Here is a 24,410-nt window from a genome sequence, read left to right as displayed (position 1 = left end):
AAAGAATACGAATGCGCACGTGCGGAAACCGTATCTCCCTCTGATCCTTGTTATTCCTTGCAGGATCCTTGCATGGCCTATTGACGCACGGCAGGGGAGGAACAGCTGTTGCAATTCAGGGGGAACCAAAGCATTGTTGACGGCGCAGGACATCCCTCTCGACCGACCGCTGGCGCTAGCGTCGAGGTTGACGTAGGTTGCAGCAGGACTAGCACACAAAGCCCACTTTTTGACGCGGTGCGCCAGCTGGTGTGCGTACGGTACTGCTACCAGCCTCTACCTGGGTTGGCTTCTGCCGTCTCCTGTTGGAGAAAGGGTACCCGCTTTCACCGCTTTAGTAAAGCTCTTATCAACAGATACAACCAGTTCTTGAGGGAACACAGAACTTGCCTTGCAGGCCACTTGCGCATCCATGCTTTCAGCGACCCTGTGTGCACATGACTTATCTAGAAAGCTACGCAAACTGATCATCGCTAGGCCTCGCTTGACCAGTTTTGAGCGTGCTGCTGCTTAAAGCGCACAAGCCCGGCTCTACAAAGCAGAGTAAAAAATCAGGAAAGCAGAAAAAACAATCGGCGTTATATATGTATTGAAGATCTGTAAATTTAGTTGTCAGTTTCGCTTCGTCTTGTGTTGCTGTATTTCTGGTCCCTGTTGCTACTATTCAAAGTTTAAGCGATTTCCACTCCAAACTGTGGCACATGATGGCTCCTTTAAGCTGTCTGTGAAAAGGTTCCATCATCCCGTTGGCCAGTGGCCCAGGAGTTGTAACTGGTGGTCCGCAATCTCTCGATGCCGGTGGAAAGCCGGAGCAGCCTGAGGAGTTCACATTAGAACTGCTGTACTTTTTCCGTAGTGACACGATGAAGGGTGCCGATGTGGGATATCTATCCATCGAATAAATCTGATCCAGCTGGAGAATAAATCTGAGGGGATGCCGGAAGCAAATCGAGACCCGCTTCCGGTCGCCTGAGGAGACCGGAAGCGGGTCTTGAGGAAACCCGCTAGGACTAATCAGGTCGGGAAATTCTGCGAGAAGGGCATGGTACGGCGACTGATTTTCAACGGCAAGCTCCTTAATGCTGGGCCGTAGGGTGGTCGTACGATGGCCCGGCGAGGAGAGACCGGTTGCGTCGATAAGTCGGTCGTGTCGAGAGTCCAGTGAGAGATTGGGGGATGTTAAAGGGACACTGAAGTGATATGTAAACATTGCGGGATTACTTGCGCAAATTGTAGTCCGGAGTCCCCAGGCCATGTTTCGACCACCCTGGGCGCGTTTACGCGATTTTATTTAGTAGAAAAATTAATTCGAAAATGCTGTCCTCCTCTCTTTACGCTCGCCCATTTTCTGCGGCGTTTTCGTGTGACGTCAGGAGGGGATGAGCTGGCAATTGGCTGCGTTACTGCACGGTTCCCCGGCCTTCAGACAGAGTCAGTCGGCCCAGCGTTTCGTCCGCCGGCCGCCGACGGGTCGTCGCAATTCGTTCGCTCAGTTGAAACGAAGCCAGGACACGTTTGTGAATGGAAGAATCTGCCTTTCTTTACTTGGTTAGTTTGTACACTGTATCTAGCTCCAAGTCAAGGTCGCTTCACACAAGTGCTGCACAAGCGCACATGCGACGCTTCGGTGACTGGTACGCCAGTAGGAAAATATAAGGCCTCTTGAAGGCGGGAGAAGAGTCAGCGTAGTCAACATAGGTACTAAGGTAATAAAATCAACTGATATTTTTACCGTACAGCGTAAAACTAGGGTGCGGGAAGCACTTTTTTGCGCTGGTCGAACAAGCAGAGCGGTCAGCAGCACGACTACGCATCTGCGAACGCTTTTCCGTCTACGAAATGCAATTGCTAGACGTGAGCTATTGTGGAAACTCGGGGGACGCTTACTGCACGAGCGCAATACAACAAATAGTCACCTAAGCTACTTGAAATGCCAAAACTCAATAAAAGTGTAAACTGGTTGTACAATATATGCTCTATATTACCAGGGTCTGCCGAGCCCGCTCCCGTGGCCTAGTTGTCTGGGGCGCTAGGTAAGCGAGGATTTTGCAAGTCACGAGTTCGAATCCCCGCGAGTACGTGCTTCTTTTTTTTTTTCTAAGTTAACTTTTTTGTTTTCTGCCGATGTTTTCTACATTGAGTTCACCTTTTTTTCGGCCGCAACGTTCATGGCTCCACGAACTAGTTCACAGAACGCGCGCAGGCTGGCACTGGTGCGCTAGCGAGTTCTCGTTGGCGTGCTGTTGCCATAAGCACCGACTGCTTGCGGGCAGTGGGCACAGGCCAGAATGAACAGACCATTGGCCTGGTGCGAACACGCTTTTCACGATACAGGCATGAGTGAGGCAAGCTCCAAATATGGGGGGAAAGCGCATGACATTTGGGCGTCTGCGGGTACGCGGAGGGCGTCCATGCACTGCGTAGGCCTCGGCTAGTGAATGCTACGATTCCAAGCCGTCGTGGGAGGCTTATCTTTATGCATTTTTACAGCTGACAACATGGCAGAAGCGCGGTACGATGATTACTGAGTTATTGAAAATGCTTATCCAACAACGCCACCGGTTGTGTTTTACAGAACCGAAACCGAAACCGAAACTTGTATGGTTGCTCACCTTGGGCATCGTCCAATCACGGTGCCCCCTCCTCTCAACGTCACAGCTTAGTTGGTGCGGCCGCCGCAAACCGCGCATGGTAGTTTTTCTTCTTTCGCGCTTTGTAAAATAATTACCGATTTGTCAACCGGATAAACGATGAAAAGTGTGCTAATTTGAGCCAGTCTACGCAGTGCAAGCAAAAACGGGAGCTTGACAAATTCACTTCAGTGTCCCTTTAAGGCGGAGCGAGCCATTGGTGCTAATGCTCGAGGGATTCTCCACACTTAGCTTAAAGGACGTGCGAGGACGGTTGTCGTACCGGAAGGCTCGTGGATGCCTGAACCGAAGCCGGTCCGAAGATGCCCGAAGTCAGAAACAGCCGCTTAGGTACATGGTCGGTGACAAAAATGCCACGGTTCCTAGGCTGGCAGAGCGCGGCCGTCTCTTACGGGCTGCCGGTGGTGTTTTCCTGACATTCGGCTGAACTCGCAAAATGCAAAATGGTGGTTGACATTTCTGGGCTCTGTCGCCAAATAGACGATGGTAGCAGCGGCCGCTGTCATTGCGATGCGATGAGTCGGCGTTGCTATCATGGCTTTGTGAGCGGTTGCGGGGACGCGACTGTGGGCGTTGAACCAGGTGCCTTTCCATCGAGTTCAGCTCAGGGCGATGTCGTCGATGCGGCGCACGAGCTCAGTGTGGGCGCCGACGCCATCAATGGTGAGTGGCATCGATGGCAGTGACTCGGTTTGCGATCTCGGCGAGTTGGTCTAGCGGCAGAGTCGGGTGAACCTGATAATGGCCGGTGTGTGTGACGGTACAGGGTTCGGAGGACGGAGTCATCGACTCGCATGTTGACTGAGAGGGCACGCATAGGGCGCAGGAAATGCGATGGCTTGCGGTCACCTGGCTTTTCGTGCCGTGACCCACTTTCTGGTCTTCGGAAGGTGAAAGCCGTCGGATATGTTCCGTATTCGAATGCAGGTAACGGTCTTTAGCCCTAGGAGTTGCGAGTATATCGCGGCGCTCTATCGCGTGGTTGGGGTCCAGGTGCGCGATGACGTAATCGTAGCGTCTCCGGTCCTTGGCGATGCATGGCAGGGAAAACTGAGCAGCGTCGACTTGGGCGAACCAGACGACGGGTGAGTTTGCCGAATACTTCACGGGGACGCGAGCGACGTTCGTGGTAGGCACTAGTGACTCCCGCAGTAGTAGCAGCGCCTGCGTTGTAAGCGACCATGCTGACCCGGACCTGTGGGGGTCATGGAATCATCATGGAATCGCCGTGCGGAATCATCGAGCAAGTTCAGATCGTTTTCGGTGCGCTGCTGCTGTCACTGAAGTTGCTGCTTTTGGTTCGGTATCACCTGTGGCTGATTCTGCAGTTGCTACGGAAGTTGCTGCATTCGTTGGCTAAGACCAGCGAGGGATCCACATCGGCCATGACGGTGATGTATGTTCGATTTCCGGGTCACCAAATATGGGAAAGTGTGCCTTACAGTCAAGACGCATTACATAAACTCAGCCCCTTTCGGGGTACGCACACGGTCTTTTCTGCAGTGGGTCCGCACTTAGCGCACCTGCATGCGGTCAACGTTATCTTCTCGCGTGCCGCAGCTCATGCAACTCCAGTTACATTATAATGACTTTATTTGGCATCAAGGGTACATGATGCAGGAGACCTGCAGAAAAAGCTGGCGTGATCCCAGCTGAAAAAGCCGCAGGCCCCCTCCCCCCTCCCCAAACACATGGCAGCAGCCGTCACACTTTCATAAAAATATTCGGGATCGTACGCGTGAAATAAGCAGGTCTACAAGAAGAATCATCACTGTACATGTGTGATAAAACGAAACGTGTAATGCTCGAACAAGAAATCATTTTCAGAAATGCAAAAATGTAGGCGCGTTTGCCTTAAAAAAAGTAAGCATACGCGTAATGCATACGAGTGAAGCATACGAGCAGGTCTGCGAGGAAAATGAGCAATCAACACTGTACAGGTGTAATAAATTGGTACGTATAATGCTAGAAACAAATAATCCATTTCGCTATGCGAAATAAAGGCGCATTTGCCTTGCAAACACAAAAACACCATCATAAAAAAGAAAAGAGCCTAATTTATCAGTTTGGCAACATTACAATACCTACTCATTTTCCAAACAACCAAAAAAAACAAGACACCAAGGAGCATATCGCGAGATAAACACAAAGCAGTCACCAAAATACACGTCAACAAAAACAGGCTACAAAAATACATTGTTTAAAAAATTCCAAGTAACAGAACTAATGATCATGACGCCAGGAGAAAATGATTTCGCAGTTAAACAACTGCGTTAAACAGAGGTGTCTTTGTCTAAGTCAGTTTCTTTATCCCTAAGTTCATTTAGCCCTCTTCGAAGTTTATTTCCCTGCGATTGAAGACCGTATGTTGTTCTAAAGTGTCGAACAGTCCACACTTCATTTTTTCTGGTATTATACTTAGCCTGGTTGAGTACTAAATCTGCCAACGGCTTTAGAAACGGCTTAGTTTTTATGTATTGCTTATATTTCTTGGACAAAAGAAAGTCGTACATTTTATTACTGGCATAAGGGTATATTTTTTAAATAAGGAGCGAGTATAATGAGTACTTGGCACGTTCTCTACCGCCCGTACAAGCCATTTTTGTAACATAAGAAGTTTGTTTGTTTTCTTTCGAAGTTAGAGCCCAAATTAGATAACAGTAATTGATTCTTTATAAAAATGAGGTATTTTAAATTGACGAAACATTGCGAGGAAGCAAGTGCTTGTTTTGGCACACAAGGCCGGCTACCTGAGAGACCTTTGTAGCCAGAAAGTGTATGCAGTGATCCCATGATAGTGTTTCTTGAAATATTACGTACTCCTAATGCTCTCCAGACGAATACATTCCCACATCCTATCCGACTTCACCTTTTCTACCGCCAGAACTCCCCGCTTTGCCGATTTTCCGGAGAACCCGGAACGCTACGCCATATGGTCGGCTGAGTTGGAATCCCCACCGATTCCGCCCAACCTGCAACTTTCTACTTTATTAAACGGGTTCATGAACTGAAGCCCTTCCCGTTTCACTGAGGTAACTTTCTACTGTCGCGCTTTGGGAGGGTGCCTTGGCGAGCACCGGCCTGGACGGCAAGCTTCGGCTGGCTCGAAGGGCCGTCGATGCTCCTGTCTGAGGCATCCTGTCTGAGGACGCCTCCTTCAAGTTTCAGTACAATCCCCCCTGTTGATTTAAATAAACGTTTGTTCTCTCTCTCCCTCTTAATATTTTAAGAAAAGACTTTCTCTACAGGGGTAGAATTTAAAAGATCGTTTCATTTACAATTTCCGCTTTATTTTTAGCATGAAACACCACAGCCTTAGTCTTCGCAACATTTAGTTCTAGACTGTTTTCTCTTGTCCATTTTCCTAATCTAATCAGCCGTAGATCTCCATGTGTTAGTAATTCGTTCACTAATTTTCCCGTTGAAAATATATTCGTATAATTTGCATATTTTATAAATCTAACGTTAGAGGAAATGTTTACGATATCATTAATGTAAATATTGAAGACGAAAGGTCCCGAAATGGTTCCCTGTGGAACTCCTGCAATGATTGACAAGGAATCTGAATTGTAACTACCCACGCTCTCCGATTACGGTGTTGCAAATGAGACTGTATTAATGATCCCGCCGTTCCAGTTTTTGTACAAGTAATTCGCGGTTAATGTGGTCAAAAGGTTTCGTAAAATCTACGAGCAAGCCTAACACAGCGTTTCCCTGTTCGATTTCCTCATAAATGCACTCTTTCTGTGCCATGAGAGCTTATTCTGTACTGAGGCCTTTGCGCAAACCATACTGCGAATCGAGAAACAACTAATCAACTAATCGTGAATCAACTAATCGTGAAGTTGCCTGTATCATGTTCTTGTCTTTCCGGCGCTCCTACTGAGAAGCACCGCCGCAGCGCGTTTCTGCGGCAGCGGTGCCGCACCGTTTCGCCGCACGTTTCTTTCCGGTGGCACGACCGGCGCAGATTTTACACCTCACAGCGTGCACACGTCAACTCCTGACGTCAAACCCTGACGAGAGTCGGCTCCATTGCACGCCGCTCTATCCCGCACCGATCTGCACTCGTTGCGGCCGAAACAAAAGAACGGCACGCGAATGTCGTAAGCTGTGCCGAAGAAAGGAAGGCTTAACGGAGATGAGTATCTCGACTGCAGCACGCTAGAGCATACAGGAACGCGGCCAGACGGGGTACTTTCCTAGCCAGACGGCAGGCGTCGGATTACGCAAGCTGCTCCTCGCAGCCTGCGCTGGCAGCTTGCGTTTGCGGGTTGCGGCCTTAACTGCTGTGCATGATCTTGCGTCAAGAATCTTGGAACGCGTTCAAAATGTCTGCCCATTTAAAAATGCTGCGTCGCGTTAACCAAGACTGCGGCAGAACCGAGTGCCGCGGTGCTAGTCTGATCCAGGTGTGGCTGTGATTCAACATAACTCCTGAAGAAAGCTTTCTAAGGAAAGAGGTTGGACTAATTAGGCTGTAACTAATGTATGCCTAGCCGACAACGGTTATCAATCATAGCTATGCTTTAATTTTTTAAACGATTCAGTTGTTCTGGCCTAATTACTTCTTATTGTAATGTTAATCACTCTTTATTGGAATCAGCCGTGTACAATTTTGCCGTGTTATTTTTAATTCTAAGCATGTCTTGCGGTATCTATTTTGGCACCGATTTTTCAGCGTGCCTTTTCTTAGCTCATTTCAACCCATGACCTTGCCATCGAAAATGACAGTTCTGCCCCTGCACCTTTTATGATGACTAACTACATGCGTAAAGACAGAAAGCCTTCAAACTTCTAGCACTGCTGGCACTGTTCTGACGTGTCAGCACTGCTGAGTCAATTTATGAACATGCACAGTCGGCATACAGAGAGGGGAGGACGGTTTATACTCTAGTTTGCAGTGTTGCGTGAATAGAACGTGTGAAAATTAACGAAATAAATGAAATGTTAGCGGTCAATCAAACAATCATTCAACCTCTGCCAGCCAGGAAGTCATTCAAGCGATCGATCAATCAGTGACGCTGAGAGGCAGTAAGGTCCGTCAACCAATCAGTAACCGACAAATCAACCACTTAACCCGTCTGTTAACACATCTGAGTCAATCACTTACGTAGTCAATTCATAGCTCATTCGTTGGCATCCTTTTGTCGCTGGTGAGCTACGATAGGGGGGAGAGATGTGGCCTGTTCTTCCAGTTTTCAGCGTGCTTTGGAAGGGTAACGGCAATCGACAGCTGTTTTGGGGGAAAATACAAATAGCTTCATCCTTTAGTTTAAAGCGCCGAATGGGGCCCCATGACCGGCATCGCTGTGGTAAACAGGGCTGCCCGTTTCAAACACCTACTTTTTGTTTATCAGGCGTCCTGGCCTCATACGCGTGCTCGTCGCTCTGATTTGGTGCCCCAGTCGGAAAGGAACCTTCGACTTCGGCGCCGTAAGGTGCGAAGCCGTTCGCTTGGGACAAAGCACTGCTTAAGTGATCCCTAAGTGTCACTGCCTGAAACTCACCGCGCGTATTTCGAATAACGTTTAGTGTTCTTACGGAAGGATGACGGCGGCCTAATCCGTGCCCCTGTCAAGTTCATCTGAGCGATATTTTTACTGCTTCCTTGCACAATCAATCTGATTTCTTCCTCAATCATTTCTTCCTCTCATCAATCAATCTCCTGATCAATCATTTCTTCCTCGTTTTTGTAGCGTTCCTCAATCATTTCTTCCTCTCATCAATCAATCTCCTGATCAATCATTTCTTCCTCGTTTTTGTAGCTCACGCTACAAAAACGAGGAAGAAATGACGCCACCTGGGTTCAGCCGTTTTTTCACCGACACTAAAGAAATGCAAGGGTGGTGGAAAGGAGTTCGGTGTTTGTGCAGCAGTTCTGGTAATCTTTTTCTTTCAGCCTCACATCGCGGGGCGGGTGGCGACGCTTCTGACCATTGCCACTTAATCTATCTTGTCTTGCAGGAGTAAATCGTTCATGTTCGCGATTACTTTCCACAGAAAAAAATGTAATCATGTATTGTTCCCTGATCGTGCACTCGAGTGCGGGCCGTTAGGAAAGGAGCGGGCACTCGTGCTGGGACAGAGATATCCCACGCCGTTATCGGACGGCTCGTCGTCGGACGCAATCAGACGCAACATAATGTAAGTAGGTGAGATAATAAGGAAAAGCAGGGAAAACAAACCCGACATGCGAGAACGCCAGCAAGGAAACAGATTTGCGGCAAGTCGTGGCAGCATGTTCGTGGCGATATCTGTTATTCTCAGCCTGAGGACTGCGTTTCGTCATTTTGGAGAACGCTCTGGTTCGAACGCGGCAGAAGCAGACCGTCATTGGAACTGTTGTAATCCCCCGTTATAACGAAGTCAGTGGGACGGCGAAATATTCTTTATAAGCGGTATTTCGATATTGCGGTAACCCTGGACCGCACGGCACCATGATGTCGCCAGCTGCCACTTGCGTCCAAATGCCACCGCATCACCGGACCTCAACGTGCGCAGACCGCTTGGCGCATCACTTGATACCAGCGCCACCGCCCACCAAGTTTAAAATTGCCTACCCGCCGGCTCCGCAGCTACTGGGCACGGCGGCTCTGCCAGAATGGCGTCTAATCCGTTCGTCTTCCTACCAGTTTTGCGGAGTTACCAGTCCGGAGTCGTAATGAATCCGGAACATTCCACATTTTCGGGACCCGGGAATGGCATGGGAATGGAATTAAGTGGTTTTTGCCCGGATTGGAATGTAAATGGAATTACATGTACTTTCCCAAAATAAAGCACATATAATAAATAAATTAAATAAATAAATAAATAAATAAACTAATAAATAAATAAATGAATAAATACATCTCCGTCACTTCATGGGCGATAGCGCCCGGGTAGTGTGCAGAATAATTGGTCTTGCCTGTTTCTTTTTTCTAAAAGGACACGGTTTAATTTTACAAGTGTGTGGCAAAATTACGGGTCTTGTCGTGTCTTGCCCGTTTCATGTAGTTAACCTCTGTTTTTTAAATAACCACCACGCCCCCTTCAACACGGCACCCTTTGTTTGACGTTCCCAGAACGGCAGGCGACTGAACTCATCGGTAAGAAAAGTGCAAACTGTCGAAACGATGTTACTAACGCGTCCACGCTTATGCGGTGACCACGGCAACGAAACTAAACTAGCGCTTTATCCCGCAAGGCGGCTGATTATTGCGTTCATAGATGAAATCCTCATGTAGAGGTAACTATGCCCTTGCTTACCGCCAGACAAGTGCACATATTTTTTTATCATGTGCAGTACGCGTCTTGTGACGCGTGCGCGACGTGAACGAGCAGCCGACGCGGGAGCGGCATCCGCGCTAGGAGCAGTTCGTCCCTCCGCCGCCAGGAGACGACTGTGTTCGATCTCGGGGCGAATACTCGAGGGAAAACTGGCCCTGCCACATCATGTAACAATGGGAATCGTGGGAGAATACAGTTCAGTGCTTTGCTTCGCGATTAGCTTCGCTTGTGGCGTTTTAGCGAAGGTGGCAATACGTACAGTGCAGCAAAATCGACGATGAAATTGTTTTTTACACAGCAAATAAGAACACGCCGTATTAGTGAAACAAGGCGCATTTATTCCCCTTTTTGGAGGTGTAGGTTAACATTATCGTCTGCGATATTGACGGGCCAATTGAGCGGCTGCAAAATGCTTCTCACTTATGCAATACCGCACGAAGACGCGTTCAATCGCTTTATTATTATTTTATAGGAATAAATCATCAGAATAGTCCATAACTGTTGTGTGCATACAACAAAACAGTTGCACCGCGGTCAACCCATAGCTGGCCGACACTCCCAGGCGAACTGCCTCGGTGTGGTTCACGTGAACGGTGCAAATGTGCACCCGCCGCGGTGGCTCAGTGGTGCTCTGCTGTTGAGCACGAGGACGCGGGTTCGATTGCCGGACGAAGCGGCCGTTTTTTTGATGGAGGCGAAATGTGAGAACGCCCGTGTGTTTGAGATTTCGGCGCACGTTAAAGATCCCCAGGGGGTCAAAATTATTCCTGAACACTCCACTACGGCGCGCTTCATCGCCTGTGTAGCGTCGGCGCGCTAAACCTTATATTCAATCAAAATCAGACGAAATGTTTTATCGTGAGGATACAACATTTGCGTACTGTACTGGTAATTGATTCTTTTAAAAGAGCTATAAAGCGAATGAAGTATTTTGAAACAGCCGTCCTGACCCGTCAAAATCGCAGACGATCGCAGACTACAATGTACAGCTACAAAAGCAAGCAGGACACGGAAGAAATGCACCTTATTTTACGGCTACGGCGTGTTCCTATTTTCAATGTAAAAATCAATTTAATCGTCACTTTAGCAGCTTTTTTTTTTGCATATTTTCGCATTCGCTCAAGCGTTACAAGCCTAGCCAATTACAAAATCAGTTTATACTCTTCCCATAAGTTTCTATGGCGACACGCATGGCCTACAGCGATTTGCATTGACTCCAGCGTCAGTTTTGGCTCTAGTATATCTAAGAACATTTATGGCTGAGCCCTCTGAACACACTCCTTTTGTTCGCATTTGGATCCTTGATAGGGCCCGTTATGCAAGCGGAGTGCGTAGCATTGTTTATGTACCGCTGCTGATTCAGCGATACCCACGGCAGCAACCGTTCTTCTCTCGCGACTTGTGAAGTGGCCGGTGCCACGTGAGCGGACTGCGATGTGTGTTGGTTGCATAATTTTTCGCAGAAGTGCTGCTCTTTACTGGCCCGTCTGGCTGACCTTATGCACAAATACATCGATGGTCATAACGCTCTTTCTTATTAGCGTTTGTGCGTGTCTTGTCATCTCCAGGCTTCAAAGCATCAGGCAAAAAACGTTCATTGCTTGTTTCCTAGACTGTTTCATGTGTTGTCAGAAAACTTGCCAGGCCCTGGAGTGTGTAGGTATAGATAAAATTTTGTGATGCGCTAGAGTCGACGGAACCATGAAAGGGGACCGGACTAAGGCTACCAAATGACTTATCGCCATCGGGCGCAACGACATTTCCCTGACAGAAATTCCATTCCGCCCGCCCTTGGTTCTGTTAAAGTGTGCTCGCGCGGCTTGCCTGCCCATTGCTCAAATGCGTGCGTTATTATACATGAGTGTAATCAAACAGCTAGCAGCGCATGTCCCGTCGCCGTTCGCGTGTTCGCCGTTCGCCTAATTTAGCGCTAAAACCGCGTCGTCAAGGACTCACCAGCTTGGGGGGCAGCAAGTTCTTCTCAGACGCACACACATGCAGACAATATGTCAAGTTGAGTTGTTGAACTGCTGGTGCAAGAGGGTTTCCAGCCACCGGCACACGTCATTCCGCATGCACTGCCACCGCCGAATGCTGACGAGTGGGGTTTTCTTGGCGCGTGCAGCTCCCAGCATGCTGGCGTCGAGGGTGCCGTGGGGCGCGCTGCTGCACCGTGGGGCGCGGCCCGGTCGGCGGTGGCTGTCGCAGGACGTGCTCGCGGAGCTGGAGAGCATCTTCGGCCCTAAGGGCGTCAGCTCCACTGACGCCATCCGTGAGCAGCACAGCCGCGACGAAGGGCCCCACGCGGCCGCAGCCCCGGATGTGGTCGTCTTCGCGCAGGACACCAGCCAGGTGAGCCGCCGCCGGCGCCACTGGGATTTCGTAGGCAGCGTATATGTGAGTAGACGGGAGGAGCGTTACGAAAGAAGTGCCGCTGGCCTGCAAAAATGAATAAAGCTTCAAACAATCAATCAATCAAAGCACAACCCGGATGCCGTTTTGATAAACTCAGTAGGCGTAAAAATAAGACCGAACAAATGGCACGACGTATCGAGTCAGGGAACGGTGGCATAGTTATGGAATCGTGGCTGCACCACGATACCAGCCACGGGGAAGTGTTTACAAACGACGTTTTCGAGTGAGCGGAGGCAAGCCATGTATGTTTGCTTGTGCGAACTTCCCTGAAATCTTGTAGGCTAGGCATTCCACGTGATATGGAACCCGCTTGGTAAGTGGGTGTGTCAGATGACAATTCGTCGTTCGCTGTTGCATTCTACCGAATAACCTATGGGTAATCAAACTTTGACTACTGTACAATTCATTCGCTGGGGACGTGATCTAGGAAATTTCAAGCCAAAGTTTTATTCTTCACTTCACACTAAACTTTTTTACATCCTTTTTGGCAACAAGGGCGTAGAACAAATAGAAAAGGGTGTTGGGAGCCCATTACGCCCTTTTTCTTGAATCTCAGCGCCCTTTTTCTTGCTAGAAATCTTTTTTGTGTGAAAAAAAGGTGTTGATCAACTTCAACACCCTTGATCAACCTTTCTTAGGTTGTTGAAAAGGTGTGGAAAGGGTGCTCAGCTGTTCACTGAACAAGGCCATGCATGCATGTATAATTGCACTGTAAAAAACAAGGCATCTTCATACTTTCCTCTACTCGTAGGAAATGTTCAAAAGCAAAAACGTGAAATACCAATTTCCAAATATAAAATTAAAAAGTTTATAGTTGTGCAGCGAAAAGGGTGTTGACCGACTGCACCACGCTTGGCTTTCCGTAGAGTGTTAAAACGGTGTGAAATAGGTGTTCAGTTGCAAAACCAGAGCAGCAGAGCTGGGGGTCGACCTAGTTTTTTCCGGTGTTGCTCAGTTTTGCTACGTTTGCTAGCCTTTCCGATGTTCTTGCCAAGCTAGGATAAGCGCTGAGGGGCGAGGCCAAGTATTACCAGATTTTACAACGTTGATCCAGTGCGTCATAAACACTGACAGCGGATCCAAGGGGGAAGCAAGCTAGGTCGCCCTCCACCTATGCTGTTTCTCTAGGCTTGCACCACCATTTCAAGGTGCGCCAATTTCTTTCCGTTTTAGAATCTCAAAAAGACCAGCACCTTTAAAATGGTATCGTAAAAGGTGTGCATACTTCCGCCTCCGGTGATCGCACTGGAACAAGCTCCAAAGCCGGCTTCACGGTTTTAAAACCCTATCTGCGGAGGTGCACCCTTTACTCGGGCGCAGTTCTTTTTCTGTCTTTTTTTTAACGCCACGGAACCTAGTTCGAGCTTAAACAGCTTCACTTGTAATAAATTTTGACAATTTACATTGTGTGAAACACCCTGAGGTACGAAACATACTCCGCTTATAGAAAATGTTCTGTCCACCCATGTAAACAGGAATGAAATACGTACGTCCGAAGTTGGAGCTGTCATATACCATTTTTGCCCAGTTGGCGGCCTTTTATTACACCCTTTATTAGTTTCAAACACCCGAATTTGTAGCTCTACACCCTTTTATTGAAAAAGGGCGTTAAACTAAGGAACACCGTTCTTGAAGGGTGTTTAGATGGCGGAGAATATTTGTTTGGTATTTAATGAAATTCTGTGACTTATCGGACGTAATAACTACCTCGCGATTAACACGTTCTTGCAAATCTGCGTGCTCATTTGCATATGCTCGCATGAAGATGCAAAATTTGGAAATTAGCGCTAAAATATCTTTTTTTTCGACAAGCCCACCGACTCTATCGGACGGCTTTCCTCTGCGGGCATTAAAAGAAAGAAGAGCAGATGTATTACAAAGTGTATACTCGCTGTCCCCATGCAGCCCGTTGGTTTTCTTGATCAATTCACTTGATGATTAAGTGTGACTGGTGCGTGTTGATTGTGTCTGTATGTCATTAACAGGGCATCTGTTGGGGCTAGTTGGTTATGCATAGCTTGAATGGAAAGCGCTGAAACTTTGACTAGTAAACAAGGACGAGAAAAACTACAACACAGGATGAAGCGCAAACTAACAACTGATTTATTTACGTGGGTGAACATATATATACACACGTGCTTGTGTGGAAAGGAGACACAAAAAACAAAAAGATACAAAAAAGTTTGAACGTATGTGATTACAACTGCACACTGTGTTACAAGGAGCGCGTGCTCAGTTCTTAGCGCGACAAGAAGTCTATTTCTCTTTTTGATAATGTGATAGATGGTGCGCTGACGTAATCCCCTTCTTTACCAGACACCATGCTGTATGTTTCCCATATCTCGCGCTGCATCTTGTTTCTGGACCTCAGGAGCACTGACGTTTTATCGTACTCAGGCGTGCATCCAGACTTTCTACAATGCTGTGCCAAGTTGCTCGTGGCATTTATCAACGAGCACGCGTACTTGTGCTCCCGGAGCCGTTCATTGAGACAGCGACCAATCTGGCCGATGTATGACTTGCCACCAGGAAGCGGAATCTTGTACACAACACCTTGTTCACATTTCACAAACTTCTGCTCGTGCTTAACACCACAGCTCGGTTCGGTAGTGCCGTCATGTCCCTCCCTGTTGACTCTCCTACAAAGGCCCCTTAATTTGTTGGGCGCTGAAAAGACAACGCGCACGTCGTGTGCGCCGGCTACCTTTTTTAGTCTGTGCGATATAGCATGAAGGTATGGTAACACCACTGGCCTTTTTTGCTTTTCTTTTTCTTTGCCGTCTTTTTCCGCTTTTCGCTCCTTCCCCGCCTTCTTCAACACTTTTTCTGCGACTGATGCAATGACTTGGTCCGGGTACCCCGCGCCCTTCAGTCTTTTTTTCTGCAGGGTGATGCTCTCGTGCACGTTGTCACAACTTGACTGCTTGATGGCCTGTTCCAGACATGACACCGCAATGCCTCGTTTTATGGTTTTTGAGTGGGCTGACGCATACGGGAGCAGACCTTTTTCTGTACGTGTCTTGTACATCCAGCCCACACTGCTGCCAAACTTGATCGACAAGTCAAGGTACTGCAGGCAGGTCTCCCGGGGCCGCTCAAAGGCGAAATCTAGTCCTTCGTGCGCTTCTTTCAACTTTTCTAGTATATTCAGCGCATTGTCCCGAGTGCAGCGCCCCATCTCAGTACACACAAGGAAGTCGTCCACATACCTGAAGCACTTGATAACCCCCATGTCATGGAAGGCCTCCTGCAAGGCTCGGTCACCATCTGAGAGGAATAGGTCACACAGCACAGGGGCAATGCTGGAACCTATACAAATGCCGTCCCTCTGTGAGAACAGCTCTCCTTGGAACTCTATGATCAGCGAGTGCAGATACATCTTGATGAGCCCTAGAAAATCCGCAGCACTCACACCAGCATTGTTCATGAACTTGACCGCGCCATACCTGTCAATCGCTGATTCCACTGCGTCCAGACCTGTTCTACAGTGTACCACAACAAGGTCTTCTGGACGCAGTGGAATCAGCGATTGACAGGTATGGCGCGGTCAAGTTCATGAACAATGCTGGTGTGAGTGCTGCGGATTTTCTAGGGCTCATCAAGATGTATCTGCACTCGCTGATCATAGAGTTCCAAGGAGAGCTGTTCTCACAGAGGGACGGCATTTGTATAGGTTCCAGCATTGCCCCTGTGCTGTGTGACCTATTCCTCTCAGATGGTGACCGAGCCTTGCAGGAGGCCTTCCATGACATGGGGGTTATCAAGTGCTTCAGGTATGTGGACGACTTCCTTGTGTGTACTGAGATGGGGCGCTGCACTCGGGACAATGCGCTGAATATACTAGAAAAGTTGAAAGAAGCGCACGAAGGACTAGATTTCACCTTTGAGCGGCCCCGGGAGACCTGCCTGCAGTACCTTGACTTGTCGATCAAGTTTGGCAGCAGTGTGGGCTGGATGTACAAGACACGTACAGAAAAAGGTCTGCTCCCGTATGCGTCAGCCCACTCAAAAACCATAAAACGAGGCATTGCGGTGTCATGTCTGGAACAGGCCATCAAGCAGTCAAGTTGTGACAACGTGCACGAGAGCATCACCCTGCAGAAAAAAAGACTGAAGGGCGCGGGGTACCCGGACCAAGTCATTGCATCAGTCGCAGAAAAAGTGTTGAAGAAGGCGGGGAAGGAGCGAAAAGCGGAAAAAGACGGCAAAGAAAAAGAAACGCAAAAAAGGCCAGTGGTGTTACCATACCTTCATGCTATATCGCACAGACTAAAAAAGGTAGCCGGCGCACACGACGTGCGCGTTGTCTTTTCAGCGCCCAACAAATTAAGGGGCCTTTGTAGGAGAGTCAACAGGGAGGGACATGACGGCACTACCGAACCGAGCTGTGGTGTTAAGCACGAGCAGAAGTTTGTGAAATGTGAACAAGGTGTTGTGTACAAGATTCCGCTTCCTGGTGGCAAGTCATACATCGGCCAGACTGGTCGCTGTCTCAATGAACGTCTCCGGGAGCACAAGTACGCGTGCTCGTTGATAAATTCGCCGAGCAACTTGGCACAGCATTGTAGAAAGTCTGGATGCACGCCTGAGTACGATAAAACGTCAGTGCTCCTGAGGTCCAGAAACAAGATGCAGCGCGAGATATGGGAAACATACAGCATGGTGTCTGGTAAAGAAGGGGATTACGTCAGCGCACCATCTATCACATTATCAAAAAGAGAAATAGACTTCTTGTCGCGCTAAGAACTGAGCACGCGCTCCTCGTAACACAGTGTGCAGTTGTAATCACATACGTTCAAACTTTTTTGTATCTTTTTGTTTTTTGTGTCTCCTTTCCACACAAGCACGTGTATATATAAGTTCACCCACGTAAATAAATCAGTTGTTAGTTTGCGCTTCATCCTGTGTTGTAGTTTTTCTCGTCCTTGTTTACTAGTCAAAGTTTCAGCGCTTTCCATTCAAGCTATGCATGTCATGCTGCGCTCTCGGCCCATCCACACCGTCACGCGTAGCTCCGCTACCCACACCCTTATTTTCAGGTGTTGAACACCCTCAAACCCTTTTTTACGGTGTTCACGAGACCAACCTTTTTTTATCCTTACACCCTTTTTTAGCCAAAACCTTTTAAAAGTATTTGTCAGGGGACAACATTCGTACACCTTTTTCGACCAAAAAGGGTGTAAAAAAGTTTAGTGTGTTCTATCTGCCGTAGTGCGAATGCCCCTATAGGATTATAATGCACGGGTCACTGGGCGCCGCATAAACGAAGAAAGGAAAAATGCAACTGACAGCTTCCTTATAATACCGTGAAGTGCAGCAAAGAAGACAAAGGACGAAGGAAAAAGGACCGGTGCTGCTTACAATTGAATTTTAATAACAACCACGGGACAAATAAAAAAGAATAAAAAAACGCGTTAGCATGACTATAGAAAAACAGATTCTCCCATACGTTGTGCAGGCACTGTCGTAAGGAAGGTCGTCTAAAAACTATGTGATCAATGTTCTTTTAAAGGTTATAATGACTGCATATGCTTCAAATTTAGAAGTAACTATATGCTGGCTACCAGGTCACTGTGGGATCCCTGGCAATAAGACCGCTGATCAAATGGCTGGTGCTGCTGCTCTAATGAAAACAGTTGACAACAACAGTACCTTACACCGACCTAAAGGCACACATCAGACGACAGCTTTGTAACGCATCGGAACTACTCTCGAGTCAACAGACAACAAACTACATGTCATAAAACCATAATTGGGACGCTACATAACTGACTCACACAACAGATACACTGAAGTCGCCCTGGCTAGGCTGCGAATAGGCCACACACATGTAACGCACTCCCACCTACTCACTGGATCTTCGCGACCCATGTGTGGCGGGTGTGGAAGGGACCTATCCGTAGTCCGCATACCAATCACATGGAAGGCACTTGAAACAACACGACACAAAAATTTCCCTGAATTATACAGACGACACATTCAACTTTACCCATCATACTTTCTAGCCAATGGACCTGTTTTCTAGTGAATGTGTTTTTAAATTTTTAGGTGAGCTAAAATTTCTGCAGCTCTTGTCATATCACGTGTAATCATCCTGGCCCTATACACCAGCCATCACCATTGTCTGTTGTTTTGCGTCACTTTTACTTCTACTCACAGGTTTTAGTATTTACAGTCTCATCAACCATTAAATAACTTCTTCTCTGGCGCTCTTCGCCCTTGTTGGCCTTGCGCCATTAAACACCAACTATGCAGGCCTCACAGGCAGCCCTCGACTTACGCCAAGAACGCCTGCTTTCCTGATTGATGACGACAGTACTGACGATTAAAACCGAAACTTTATGATAAACTGAATAAGAATACATATGGTGGTTAAAATCAACAGTCCATGCCGTAAAAAGGCAGTGGTGTGCGACCAGCTGCCACACCTTGGCTCATTGTCTCTGAAGTGGGCTGCCACACCCGGGTTCATAGTCGAAGCAGGGCGAGGGTTTGCCCCAGTGTTGTGTGCCAATGGGGGGAACACGCCAGATGGCGGCAGACAGCCGGAAGGTGGTTTCGGTTTCGTTTGTAGGATTCGGGTGCCCTTCGTAGCGATGGGCAGCACACTCCCCGTCTGGTGCACCGCTTCGTGGGCGCCACAATGGTATCATGGAGTCATCAGACGAACAATGTCTGATATGGGACGGATGAACATCTTAACGATCCCGTTTTTTGCTGTCTTGACTTCAGCCTTTCGACTGTGCCCGTCGGCGCTGAGTATGCACTGAGTGACGACCCCGGCCATTCACACCGGTTGGCTTGTTTCTCCTTGAGCAAGACGAAGTCTCCGACCTTGAGGTCAGGTAGAGCGATCTGCCACTTCCTTCGCTGTTGCAAGGTAGTCAAATACCCGGTGCGCCATTTCTTCCAGAACTCACTGGCCAAGTTTTGCACCTGGTGCCACTGACGTCGGTACAGATTGCTTGGTAGAGCTTCCCCAAAGGCTGAAGTTGAAGCTCCCAGCTTCTGCGTCAAGATCGCCGTTGGTGTGAGAATGATGGGGTTTTCCGGGTCAGAGGATACGGGAACGAGAGGCCTTGCGTTTATGATAGCTGAGACCTCTGCCATGAATGTCGTGAGGACCTCGTGGGTCAGACGGTTATGGTGCGTCTGAAGCAACATGGAATCCAATATCCGACGAGCGATACCTATCATTCTCTCCCAAACTCCACCCATGTGAGACCCATGCGGAGGGTTGAATACCCACGTACAGCCTTTCTCGTTGAGAAACTTCCCCGGTGTAGAGCTTCCCAGATCATTTGGGTTGATTCCCATCTCTCTGCACGCTCCCACAAAGTTTGTGCCACAGTCAGAGCGGATTTGTTTGACGGGTCCCCGGATTGCCATGAATCTTCGGAGTGCATTGATGAAACTGGACGTGTCCATCGCCTCGATCACCTCGATGTGCACTGCACGAATACTTAGGCACGTGAACAAAACCGCCCAGCGTTTAGTGTTGGACATTCCACCTCTTGTACGGCGAGCAACAACCAGCCATGGTCCGAAGACATCGACGGCTACGTTGGTGAAAGGGGGCTCGGTGGTCAGCCGGTCTACTGGTAAATCGGCCATCTTCTGCTCCTGTGACCGCCCTCGCAGTTTCTTGCACGTGACGCACTTCCCTACGATGGACGAGATGCGTCCCTTGCCGCCGATGATCCACAGACCAGCCGACCTGACTGCTCCTTCAGTAAAGTGTCGGCCTTGATGCTGCACTTGCTCGTGGTAGTAACGTATGAGCAGTGTGGCGACGTGGTGTCGGCTCGGTATGATGAGAGGATGCTTTTCCTCTTCGGGTAGATCCCCTCTGCTGAGGCGGCCACCGACTCGCACAAGGCCGTTCCCATCAATGAATGGGTTGAGTCTTCGAAGGGGACTTTTCTTGAGAACAGGTCTTTTGTTCTCGAGGAGGCTTATTTCTTGAGAGAAGCAGTCTTGCTGAACAGCACGAATTACTACAGTTCTCGCTGTAGAAAGATATTCGGCGGCACTTTCCTGCGCGGTCAGACCCTTGACATGCTGCGCAGCTCTAAGAAGAAATGCCACTGCGCGAACAAGTGTTTTCCAGCTCGAAAACCTAAGGAAGCGCTCCGCACCCAGTTGCCTGGATGACGTAACTGCTGTGGCCAGCGTGTTGACTTCCGGGCGTAATTCTTTGTCCTCACTTGGAGATACAAGATTGAAGACAGGTGACGGTAGGGCTGGTTCATCGCCTTGTCGGAGAAAGTGGGGGCCACTGAGCCAGGTCGTGTGCTTGAGCTTCATCGCTGACACCATTCTTGTGCCGTGGTCCGCAGGATTCTCACTCGTGTGGATGTATGTCCACTGTTCTGGCCGTGTGGTCTTACGTATACGTAACACTCTATTTGCCACATAAACGTAGAATCTTCTGGTCTCATTGTAGATGTAGCCCAAAACGACCCTGCTGTCGATGTAGAACTTCACTGCATCCGGCTGAATGTCCAGCTCGCGTTGCACGAGTTCAGCCAGTTCGACTGCAAGGACAGCTCCACATAACTCGAGTCTTGGAACAGTAGGTTCGGCCAGGGGTGCCAGCTTTGTTTTTCCCATTATGAAACCCACATGTCGCGTTCCCTCTTTGTCAACAACTCTGAGGTACGCCACAGCTGCGACGGCTTTTGTGGACGCATCGCAAAAGAAGTGAATTTCCTTTCGCTCAGCTTCAAGCATTGTTGAAGTTGCGTAAGTCCGGGGGATCTGCAGGTCATCCAGTGCCCCAAGCGAGCTCTTCCAGTCTTCCCAATCTTGCGCTCTGTGAGCTGGAAGCGGAGCATCCCAGTCATAGCCTTCCGCTGTGATCTCACGCAAAAAGTGTTTTGCCCGTGCTGTCACTGGAGCCACAAAACCCAACGGGTCATAGAGGCCATTAACAGTGGACAGAACACCACGCCGCGTGCAGGGTCCGCCTTGAGGTGAAGCACGGTATACGAACGTATCCTCGCGCACATTCCAAAGGAGCCCAAGACTGCGTTGCGCGGGCATCGTCTCTGCAGTAAAGTCGAGTTCCTTTAAGTCCTTTGCGTGATCTTCAACCGGAAATGCTTTTAGCACGTTCTCCCTGTTTGAAGCGATCTTGTGCAGACGCATGTTCGCCGTTGCCAGCATCTCCTGTGTGTTTCGCAGCAGGTTGATGGCGTCTTCCTCGGTGGGAACTGACTTGAGGCCATCGTCGACGTAGAAATCTCTTTCCACGAACTTCGCCGCTTCCTCCCCGTACAGCAGTGAGCCTTGTCGAGCCGTTCTCCGAAGTCCATAGGTAGCCACAGCGGGCGATGGGCTGTTCCCAAAGACGTGCACTTTCATGCGGTATTCAACAATCTCTTTTGACATGTCGTTGTTCTCGAACCACAAGAACCTAAGAAAATCGCGATGATCTTCACGGACAAGGAAACTGTAAAACATTTGCTGAATGTCTGCCATCACTGCCACTGGCTCCTTCCTGAAGCGTATCAGCACTCCTATGAGACTGTTTGTGAGATCCGGACCTTTGAGAAGGACACTGTTCAAAGACACTCCTTTGTACTGAGCACTGGAGTCGAAGACGACCCTGATCTTCTCTGGCTTGTGAGGGTGGTACACCCCGAACAAAGGCAAGTACCAGCACTCCTTGCCATCAGCGAGAGGTGGAACATGTTCTGCATAGTCATTCACAAACAGTTCCTTCATGAAGGCCACGAAGTGCGCGTTCATTTCAGGATTCCTACGCAAAGTGCGACGTAGTCCGAGAAGGCGGGACAAGGCTTGTTGCCTGTTGTTTGGCAGCCGGGGTCTCGGTATGCGAAACGGAAGGGGACCAACCCAGCTGTTAGACTGATCTTGGACGAACTCGTTTTCCATTATGTCAAGGAATGCTCTATCTTCTATAGAGGGAGCGAGCTCATTGTCCTCACTAGTCGTTTGGAACAGCGTACAGGCAAAGTTCTTCGGTTCCGTTGCCAACCCGTAATCCAGCGTGGAATCATGCTTGCCGGGTGACGCCAGGACAGGGTGCTCTTTCACCACAAAATGGTTGTCACAAGGTTCTAGCAGAGATGGACGTCCGTCGCTCAAGATGTGAGTCTTCAGCACGTTGATGGTACCTGGCTTCCGCGTCCGGCCGATGCAAATATTCCCAACTATCACCCAGCCTAAGTCGTGCTTCTGGGCGTAAGGCGCATCATGCGGACCGTTGCATGTCTGACGCACCTTATGGGCCCTAATGATGTCCCGGCCAAGAAGAAGCGATATCTCTGCCTCTGGTTCCAGCGGAGGGATGAAACAGGCTATCGACTGGAGATGTGGGTAGCACCGAGCAGCTTCAGGTGTTGGTATTTCGCTCCTGCTGTTAGGAATGTCATTGCACTCAAGCAACGGTGGAAGCTTCAGATCGACGTCACCACTCACACTTTGAACCGAGAAGCCGCTCGCCAACCTTGCAGTGACCTCCGTTATTCCAGAGCATGTCCTCAAAGTGTAGCCTGTGGGTACCCCATCAACACGGAAGAGATCTAGGAGCTCCGACGTCACCAGTGACCGATTGCTCTGATCATCTAAAATGGCGTAAGCCTTTACTGCCTTGTGCGGTTGAGAGTCGTGGGTTACGTTCACCAGGCAGATCCTCGCACAAGACTTGCTTTGATCTCCCTTGTCACCCACCTCGGTGCGCGTAGCAGTTACGCTTCCTCCTGTCTCTTGAGTGTTGTCTTCTCCTTCTGCAGCTTTAGAAGGGCTGTATGTGCGCGTAACCATCGGGTGAAGCGCTGCATGGTGTTCGGTAGAGTCACACACAGAGCACCTAACGGCTGTCTCACATTGCTTCGAGAAGTGGCTCATAGACTTCAGGCACTTGAAGCAAATCCTTTGCTTTCGCAGAAAGGTGATGCTGTCGTCGAATGTCTTCCCAAGGAACACACGGCATTTTTCGAGAGAATGTGGTCTCTTATGGATGGGGCACCACTTACCTAGGTCCCTCAATTCCTTTTCTTTTTGTCCGTCGGCATTCAGGGTTGTCGCGTAGCAGCTTTCTGGTTTCGAATCCACATCAGTTTTCCTGGAGGACACTGTTGTCTTTCCTTTGCCGGCGTTGGAAGCCTGCTTCTCCCTCCTTGGTTGGATGTCAGGCAAAGTATTCTGCTGACGGAGTATGAAGCTCGGGTCATTCCGCATTTCAGCTTCGTCTCTAACGAATTTTGAGAAGAATGAAAATGGTCGGAATGCGGTGTTATTGTCTTTTTTATACTTTGAGCCCGCCGACATCCATTTCTCCTGAAGCCCAGGTGGAAGCTTTGCAACGATGGCGTTGACACCTCGTGCTGTGTCCAAGTACTTTAGACCAGCAAGGTATGGGTCAGCCTTCGCTGTCTCTAGTTCAAGGAGGAGGTCGCCGAGTTCTCGGAGCTTCACGTTGTCCCTATAGGGTATTCTCGGGAAGTCTTCTAGACGCTTCATGAGGGCATCTTCAACGACCTCAGGGCTGCCGTAGGTGTCGTTCAGCCGTTTCCAGACAGCATTTAGCCCTGCTTCGTAGTCTTGCACGTACACGGACCGGAGCCTACTAGATTGTGCAGACGACTCCGGCCCAAGCCACTTGATGAGCAGGTCTAGCTCTTCCTGGGCAGAAAGGTCGAGGCCACTCGTCATTGCCTTGAAGGAGGATGCCCATGCCCGAAAACCATCGGGGCGGTCATCAAACCGTGTCATCCTAGTTGACAGGAGGTCCTTCCGGCACAGAAAGTTTACGACGCCGGTCATTTCGGAATTGGCGCCGCCCGAGGCCAAGGCGTTCGTTGATAGCTGATCCGCCTGCCGGCTAGTCTGGTGCTCCTCAATCCGTGCATGCACATTCACTTCATCATGGACATCTCCGTGATCGGCCTCAGTCATGCGAGGTTCCGAAGAGACATGCCTTGGGTCATGCGTGGTGGCCTGGGCCAGAACGTAGCCCTCAGTGCGCTTATTTGAGTCAAGCAAGGGGAGCGCACGAAGGCTCTCCCCGCCATCCTGCTCCGCAGCAGCCTCTAGAACACCCGCATG

The 24,410-nt window shown here is 49.2% G+C and overlaps 1 protein-coding gene across 2 annotated transcripts in view; it reads left to right on the top strand.

The window, feature by feature from the left end:
• LOC144176015 (putative D-lactate dehydrogenase, mitochondrial) overlaps positions 1-24,410 on the top strand; it is a 149,952-nt gene that overhangs the window by 46,061 nt on the left and 79,481 nt on the right. For both annotated transcript variants that reach the window (XM_077705118.1, XM_077705119.1), the window contains exon 2: positions 12,046-12,272. In XM_077705118.1, coding sequence (XP_077561244.1) covers positions 12,054-12,272 — 219 coding nt within the window. In that variant the 5' untranslated portion in view covers positions 12,046-12,053. The remainder of the gene's footprint in view (positions 1-12,045; positions 12,273-24,410) is intronic.

Source organism: Haemaphysalis longicornis, unplaced genomic scaffold (assembly GCF_048455015.1).
Source record: "Haemaphysalis longicornis isolate Haplotype H1 unplaced genomic scaffold, Haemaphysalis longicornis Haplotype H1 scaffold_3, whole genome shotgun sequence".
Taxonomy (NCBI): Eukaryota; Metazoa; Arthropoda; class Arachnida; order Ixodida; family Ixodidae; genus Haemaphysalis; species Haemaphysalis longicornis.
This window is presented reverse-complemented; position numbering and strand designations above follow the sequence as displayed.